This window comes from Somniosus microcephalus, unplaced genomic scaffold (assembly GCF_052327205.1).
Source record: "Somniosus microcephalus isolate GS21.2 unplaced genomic scaffold, FLI_Smic_1.0 unresolved_chr2, whole genome shotgun sequence".
NCBI lineage: Eukaryota > Metazoa > Chordata > Chondrichthyes > Squaliformes > Somniosidae > Somniosus > Somniosus microcephalus.
The window spans coordinates 46,195,428-46,204,582 of NW_028225180.1; the positions used below are offsets into that span (position 1 = coordinate 46,195,428).

Genomic DNA, 9,155 nt, shown 5'->3' on the forward strand with positions numbered 1-9,155 from the left:
AGTTGTGTCACGACAAGTAATGTTAGAGTAGGGTCACCAACAGTAATATTAGAGTTGTGTCACCACCAGTAATGTTAGAGTAGGGTCACCACCTGAAATGTTATTGTAATGTCTCCACCAGTAATGCTAGAGCCGATTCATCATCAGCCATTATAACAGTAAAAAACAAACTTTAATTATGTGCTGGATGAGTGAAGATTTCACCGAATTAATTTGAGACTCCAAGATCCTAACGCAATGTCCATGAGGATGGTCCCTGTAGGGATCACGAGGCATGCACAGAGCACATTCCCGCTGGTATTACTTCCCGTTCATTGATTTTAATGGGCGGAGTTTCAAGGACTGAGCTGTTCAATTTCCCCATTGGCGGCCCGGGCGCACTGAAGATATAATCGCCCCTTGTTTGTTAAGTGACTGAGAAAGAAGCCACTTATTGTGTAACCAGATTACCTCATCGGGCACGGATTGTTCTATAAATTGGGAGCATTTACTGACTTCAGATGTACTGCAGACGAAATCGTACAGCTGGGCAGAATCCACACAAATCGTCAAACAAATGGCACGGCCAGCAATTCTACAGATAAGGGACATTTATTACCATATTCTCGCAGCCTTCGGTGTTCCCGGTAAGTCAATGTCTCTTGTTGCCTAATAGCTGTTGACGATCTCACTTTTAACGATTATGTAACAGATTCCGATAATATCCTCATTGCAGAGACCGGGATAAGCAATGAATATAATGCGGGAATGGCAAGGTCCGCGCAGCCGCTGAGGCGCTGTTCTCCTCGGTAGGTGGTTTGCACCGGGAGCTCAGTATTCCTCCCTATACTGAGGGAGGGTGAGGCTGATTCCCCGGCACCTCCAAAAGCTCATAATTCATTAACGAAAGTTTTGTTCAGTGCCCATAGTAATCTCCTCATTTGTACCGTTCTTCCCTATCTACATTAAGTTGATAATTCCTCGGACTGCAGACACCTCCACAAAACAGGGGACACTGAACAATATTTTGAGAAATAATTGCAGCTCGGGAATGTGTTCCCATCCTCTCGGCAGCGGTTAGACATAAATTGAAAGCTTTTGTCTCAGCTGAATATTTTATTTGAATTATATCTTTCCATTAATTGCCGTGGGATTAAATTTAATACGTGACTGAAGTTTGCTGGAGGGACGGTGGATTTTCACTTCCTCTATTTTGAATGTTCAATGATTTCATTACTGTAAATAAAATGTTGAGGACACTCGCTTATATTAATGAGAATAATCAGTGTCTGTGACCCTAAGTAGGGTCGGATCTGAACCTTTCCACACAATAACCTGTGAGATGTATCCGAGTGTCCCCATTACTGATCTCTTCTCCCTCTTTCTCACAGCGAACCTACTGACAATCGTGATTCTCTCCCGAGGAAACTGCGGCCTTTCCAAGTGTATCACTGTCTACATGGTGGCCATGGCAACAGCTGATCTACTGGTCATGATCATCAATATATTTGTGAACCGCATTTTACGTTATCACTTGCCACATCCATTCCTGTACTACACTGTCGTTTGTAAGATCATTATGTACGTGCAATGTGTCGCCCTGTATGTGTCGGTGTGGTTTACAGTCTCGTTCACATTTGACCGATTTGTAGCTATATGTACTGAGAAGTTAAAAACCAAGTATTGCACAGTGAGAACTGCGGCCGCGGTTATAACAACGGTTTCTGTCCTGATCTGTTTACAGAGCATCCCTTTTTGTTTTGCATATGAATCTGATCGAGTCATTTACATAGTTCCCTCGGGTTGCCGCTCCAGAGTGGCGTTTTTTTCTTCGCCTTTAGGTGTGGCGTTTTCCTGGTTACAAAGCATTTGTTTTGCTTGGTTTGCCTTTGCTTTGATATTACTTTTTAATGGTTTGACAGTCAGACGTATTTTAGTGGTCAGTCGAGCCCGCAGGGCTCTCCGGGGTCACAGCAGTGAGAATCATAGCGATCCAGAGATGGAGAACCGAAGGAAATCCATCACTTTACTGTTCAGTGTATCGGGAAGTTTTATACTGTTGTGGCTGACAAATGTCGTTAGTTTTGTAACTACCAGAGTGACAAGCACCGTGCATTACAAAGGCGATTATGCAGCCCCTGCCTATGTTGCCGCTGAAACCGGATATATGCTTTTGTATTTGAGTTCCTGTACAAACACGTGCATTTATGCAGCAACTCAAACTAAATTCAGGGAAGAGCTGAAGCAGGTGATGAAAATTCCTTGGACATTTATTGGTAAAAGAATGAAATGTAAAATCAAAGCTTCCTGTCCTAACAAGAGTTCAATTACAAACTGCAATCTATTGTAGAATAGCCATCTGTCAGTTAGGACGAAAATCGTTTGTTGTTGTGGGAATGAACAGGTAACATAAAACATTTCTCCCACTTTATGCCTTGTGTTTGATGTCTGCTGCTCTGCTCGGGTGAACATAATCCAGTTCTCATAAAACAGCGCACTTCCCGCTCAAGATTCAAAGAGAACACTCATGATTGATCTTCAGCTGTGGAGTAGAACATGTAGGCGTCAGCTTTAACTGACACACACCGCAGGCAAAGGAAAGAGTCGCCACAGTTTAATTAATATATAAAGTTTCCGCGCTGTGTACCCACCCGTAGGGACATCGGAAATGCTGGTTTCAGGCATGCACAGCGCACGCGATGAAAACCAATCGATCTGTCAAGAATGGTCTTGACAGATCCTCCGGCTGCCCTGGAGAAGGGCCTCTGCGGGCGGATAATTCCGCTTCTTGGAGACCCTCCGCCCGCAGAAAACCCTTATAATTCTTACGCCTGATAAAAGCAGAAGTAAAGCCTGCTTTTACAGGAGTAAGCGTTGAAAAAACAAAACAAAAATATTTCACTGATTTATCATTACAAATACAAAAAAAAGGAAACGTTATTTTAGCCAAGTAAAAAACTTCCGTTATTTTTAAAAAAAAATTTAAAATTTTTGTTTAAAATACATAATTAATTGTTATTTCAAGTCATTTAAAAAATATGATTTTTTAAAATGTATTTAAAGTTTTACTATGTTTTTGGGATGATCTCCATTCATATATTTGACAGGTCTTCCGGTAATGTTTATGAAGGGATACTCCCTTCTTTGATTGGCTCCCCATGGCCCATGTAATCCAAGGGACACTGCGAACTTCATGCGTCAAAGGGATAGGTGGGTCCTGCGCATTTGGAGTTTGGAGAGGCCACGGAGCGGAAGCGTGTGCGTCCCAGTAGCACTCAGGTAATGGAGTAGATGTTTCCAGATCGCAGACCTCCGCCCGTGGGAGGCCTGCGATCGGAAAATACGGGTGTTACAATGGTGGATATTTGTAATCCTGTAATTTCGGTGTGAATGTTGCAGGCGCTGGCCTCCCCGTCAGACTCCGCCCCCTGTGTCTCCTGGACCAATAGAACGGGCCCCTGCCTCCTGATCAGTGTCTAATGCTGGAGACAGTAGGAACTTGGCTCGTCAATGTGACATTAGCCAGCTTTGTTCAAAGATATTTACTTGAAATCTCAATTGATCATCACAATGTTGGAATGTTATAACAGGGGCACAGTCCATAAGTTCCAACCAGTCCTTGTCGGCGTTTACACTCCACCCCAGTAATTAGTTCTATCCAATTTACCCGACCGGTGTCAACATCACTTCAACCTATTGTTACTCATCCAGCTATATAAATTAAACTTCAATACTGACATAATTTCTGCCTCCGTTATTTCCAGTCTCACAACTCACCGTGTAAAGTGTTTCCTACTACCTTTTGTTCTAAGTCTCTAACATATATTGCACCGGATATTCAGATCCCTATGGGTCTGTAGCCGCCGTGGAAGCACCTGTAGGGACATCGGAAAAAACGGTTTCAGGCATGCACAGCGCATGCGCTGAAAACCGGCATTTCCGATCTGCCAAGGATTATCTTGACAGATCCTCTGCCTGCCCTGTAAAACGGCATCCGCGGGCAGAGAATTCCGCTTTCTGGAGACCCTCCGCCCGCAGAAAACCCTTAGATTTCTGAATCTTGATAAAAGCAGGCGAAAGGCCTGCTTTTACCAGGAAAAGAGTTGAAATGTTTTTTTCACTCATTAATCATTTAAAAATACTTTTGAAAGAAGTAAGTTTATTGTTAGCCCCGTAAAAAACTTTAATTATTTTTTTCAAAAAATAAATGTTTGTTTAAAATATTTAATTTATTGCAATTTCAAATTAGTTTAAAAAGGGGATGGTGTTTTTAAATGCATTTAAAGCTTTACTGTGTTTTTGGGGTGATCTCCATTCATGTATTTGACAGGTCTATCTGTCAAGTGCATCAAGTGAGATTCCCTTCTTCTATTGGCTCGGCTGGCCCACTTGATCCCAGGGACAATTGCGAACTTCCTGCGCCTCTGAGATACGTGGGCCCTGCACACTTGGTGTTTGGAGAGGCCCAGGATTGGAAGTGTCGGCGCCTTGGGATCCCTCAGGTAAGTTCGTAGATATTTCCTGATCGGAGTTCTCCGCACGCAGGTGGCCTCCGAACAGAAAATATGTATCTCTGGCCGTTAGCTCTTGATCCTCAACTAATGGAAGCAGTCTGTTTCTATCTATACATTTAAAGCCCTTCTTTACTTAAATCACCTGGGCACCATTCGCCGAGATACATCAATCTGCTATCAAATCACAATCTAGTGATAGTCAGGTAAGTGTAGTTAAGATGGATAATTGTTAAATTTTTATTGGAAATGGCTGTGTCCTTGTTTATACTGAACAATGAGAAGAATGTATTTGATAGCTTGGTCACTATCCGAAACATCAGGACCATGCAGGGGGAGATTCTAATCAAACACCCCCACACACCTGGTCCTTCGATATGATAGCCAGATATAAAAGGGTTGACATGTATTCAATTTCTCGCATGGCATAATCTTTGGAATCGCTGAGTGTGCAGAAGTGACATGTCGTGCATAAACCAAATAGCAGGTGATATGCTTGATGAAGAATGGATCCCAAGGCATGGTCAGTCACGTTGATGACACCAGTACATGACGTGGTTGATGTGGCTCTGGTGAGCGAGAGTATATGTAAAATCAAGGTGCAGCTTTCTGTACCATAGAATAGGTCGAGATAGATATATGATGTTGATGAAAAATTGTTTAGTGTTGACCTTAAATATGTTCACGCCAACAAAGGGAGCATTGTAAGGAAATGGTTAATCAGACCATCCGAAATTCTTCTAATGCTATACTGTATTGGTTTGTCTATCTACTGTAGTAATGTTAACCATTAGTCTCTTCCCGTTATGCAGTGAAGTATAAATCTATGTCAAGTACCACTGGGCTATTGGGCCAGCTCTGACGCTGCAGCAATGGCCAGTTTCAGGATGAAGTCATAAGCGATTTAATTAAACTCATGACATTGAAAACAGATTAATCAATTTCAGGGACCTTTAACCATTTGCTAACGGTGAGGGAAGACACTTCTGCAAAGGAAAACATCCGGGCAATCCATCACCATTTCCAATTAGTACAATAGATACAGAAACAAAGACAGACTTACTACTAAATATATCAATTGGTACAATTCGAATTTTATCGATGAAGAGTAAAACTATCGATCATATATGTAAATTAAATTAGCTTAAATGGATTTTTATTTAAAATGTGATATAATCTTGTAAGGCAGGATTGTGTGGCTTGGCAAGTACAGGGAATGAGAAAAATACATGAGAACTGGCAGTTTTAATGAATATTTGGTTTGGTAGAAGCCTAAGAAGCTCACCACCCAACCAATATCAGGTGTGGTGCTAATTCCTAAAGTTTAATTGTATACTTAAATACTATTGCATTCAATATGTGCTTAATAAATCTATAGCAACTCACTCCAATGTTCAAGAGTCTTATTGAAAACATTACACTAATCCCTTTGTAATTTAATTGTGAATGGGCTCCATTTACTAACTGTGATTAAGAGTCCACTTTAGCCGTCACTCTTTAAGGTTCCACTTGACGTTGACATTCTCCAAAAGCCAAAATACAATTGGTTTCAGGTCCCCGTGGAGCCTGCGCTCGGCCAATTCGGATGACATCCAAATTCTGGGGAATATGCTCATCAGTTGCGGACAGTTCTGTGTAAGAAGCATATTCTCATTCATCTCGATTCAGATGACCCACAATATTTAAGGCAGGAGTCAGGCAGCAGGCAGATATTTTAGTTCCAACTGCATCCAAATACAATCGTTAATACGGAAAATATAATTTAAGTGCTGGTGGAGTAGTCAACAATATTTCAACAGATTCAGTGGTTCACATTATATATTAATTCAAAATCTAACAGCCTATGTCTTCGGCCAATCAAACACATCATCCAAACTCAATAGGTAAATTAGAAAGGACAGGCAAGAATAATTAACCATTACATTACCGGGTCACATTCAATCTGATGTGGTTGTGATTCCCCGTCCCCTGTTTATAATTAAAACGTTGTTATACTCCATTTGAGCTTTTCGATTTCTAATTAAACTTTTATTGAGTTTCCCTGACATTCCATGCCCTCTATTTGTTATTAACCAATAACTGTGTTCCCCTGTCAAGTAAATCCATATACATGGTTACTATGTTCCATGCACCCCAATTTCTAATTAAACAATTACTGTGTTTCCGTAACATTCCCCTCTCGGCTATTTCTAAATAAACAGTTACTGTCTCCTCAGTCCCATTATTTTAAATCAACAGTTACTATGTTATCCCATGTCTCCTTTTATATTATTTGAAACTAGACAGTTCGTTTATTCCCCTGAATCCCCTTGCCCTCTATTCCTAATTGAACAATCGCTTTCTTCCCCTGTCCTCTATTTCTAATTAAACCACTTATGTGTAACATAGAAACATAGAAACATAGAAAATAGGAGCAGGAGTAGGTCATTCGGCCCTTCGAGCCTGCTCCGCCATTCAATGCAATCATGGCTGATCATCCAAATTCAGTACCCGGTCCCTGCTTTCTGCCCATACCCCTTGATACCTTTAGCCTGAAGAAACATATCCAACTCCTTCTTGAATATATTTAATGAATTGGCCTGTACTGCCTTCTGTGGTAGAGAATTCCACAGGTTCACCACTCTCTGGGTGAAGAAATTCCTCCTCATTTCAGTTATAAATGGCCTACCCCTTATCCTATATTATGCCTATATTCCCTTTATTCTAGTTCTAATTAATGGTTAATTTATTGCACTTAATTTTACTGTTCTCCATTTCTAATTAAATGTTTACTCTGTTCTTCTAAATTCCCCTTTATTCTACTTCTAATTTTGCTGCTCTATTTCCCCTGAACTCCCCTGTCGTCTAGTTTTAATTATAAGGATTAGGATGGAATCCTGTTCCATAGATAGACCGTCGCTCACTGAAACAATCTTTCCAGTGATTAGTTTTGTATTTACCCCCCTTCAGTCACACAGTGTCATCTGGTGCACCTGTTCTGGTCAAGGTGAAACAGCTCGTCATGGTCCACCTTATCGAATGGATTAAGACCAGGGTCACGCACACATTCAGGTCCCGGATATTCCTTAACCTTTGTATGTTTGTAATAGGATTGTTAATACGGAAAATATAATTAAAGTGCTGGTGGTGTAGTCAACTATATTTCAACAGATTCAGTGGTTTACATTATATATTAATTCAAAACCTAACAGCCTTTGTCTTCAGCCAACATATCATCCAAAGCAGACTTGTCCTATAACTACAATATCACTAGGAAATCTCACTTACAAACATTCTACTTTTCTACAAATTCGTTAAAAAAATAAACGTTGTGAGTAGCACGCAAGATCCCATTGTAGTTAATGAGGTCTGAACTGCAAGTAAAGTCCGCACCTACCTGGTGCCTCCCTCCCTTCGAAGACTCCCGCTCCTGGGCCTGCAGGCGGATCCCTGAGTAAAGGCCCACATATCCCAGGGGCGCATGCGGTACATAACCATTCCTGGGATCATGTGGGCCGGTCCACCCAATCAAAAAGGGTGATTTCCGTTATGCTTATTGGGATTCCACTTACATACGCACTCCCCATAAGCATAATAGGAATCCCAAAAAACAAACTTTCACATCTCTGAAAATAAATCATCACATGTCCAAAATGAATTAATATACAATTTAATTAACCATTTAAAATAAAAATTAATTGCTTTGAAAAATAAATGTAAACATTTTCAAGGGGCCAAAAATAACATCAACTAATTTTAAAGGTTGTTATGTGGTTAACTGATTTTAAAAATATTTAAATATATATTTACACACTTATCCTGGTAAAACAAGGCATTACACATGCTTGTTCCTGTTTGTGTTTGATGGGCATTCATTATACACTAGTTGCACAAAGAGCCCAACTCCGTGCCAGCGAATTTACATTTCCTGCAGATGCGCATGCTCTGTGAAGCAAAACCTTGACAGATCTCGAGTTTCGGGTTATCGCGCATGCACATTACATGCGGAAACTCTGAACATTTGGGGCACTTAAAACCACGTCCGTGGTCAAAAGCCCCGGAAAATCCGCGCCAATGTTTGTTAAATAACGTGCTCGTGGCCCAGTCAAAAAGGCTAAAGGAATGCGGACATTTATCTCAAGCGAGCTGGAATACAAAGTGTAGCAAGTTATGCTTGAGTTGTTTCGAGCTTTGATTAGACCCCACCTGCTATGCTTCTTTCGGCTTATTGCACTGCACCCCAGAAAGGGTAAATTGGCCTTGCAGGCTTGCAGCGAAATGATCACCTAAAATATTCAAAACCAACACAAGCAAGAATGGGGGAGCATCCCGCACTCTGCGGATTACAAGAACAACGGATTATCATTTGATCACTGCAAAGCCTCAACGCTTTATCAGTGACCCCGGACGCCCCACTCCAGATGTCAAACTCCAGAAGCCAGACTCCAGACCTTCAACAATTTTCAATGTTATTATATGAAATGTCATCCCCGCACACGGAGCTAGGGTTCTTACTGCTAGCCGGTACTTTTCCATCTCCCTTTGTGATGCATTAATGCTATTCGCCTCAACATACTCCGTGTCGTTGCGACTTCCACATTCTAAACACACTCTGGATAAAGAAGTTAATCCTGAATTCATTTCTCATTTATTAGTGACTCACTTTATTTATCACCCCTATTTTCG

The 9,155-nt window shown here is 41.1% G+C and overlaps 1 protein-coding gene across 1 annotated transcript; it reads left to right on the top strand.

Annotated features, from left to right (window-relative positions):
• Positions 1-461: 461 nt before the first annotated feature.
• On the top strand, positions 462-2,932 carry LOC147092599 (putative G protein-coupled receptor 139). The gene is made up of 2 exons (XM_085975744.1): positions 462-626; positions 1,371-2,932. The coding sequence occupies exons 1-2, from the start codon at positions 557-559 to the stop codon at positions 2,327-2,329; spliced, it is 1,029 nt and encodes a 342-aa protein (XP_085831870.1). The 5' UTR covers positions 462-556; the 3' UTR covers positions 2,330-2,932.
• The last annotated feature ends 6,223 nt before the right edge of the window (positions 2,933-9,155 follow it).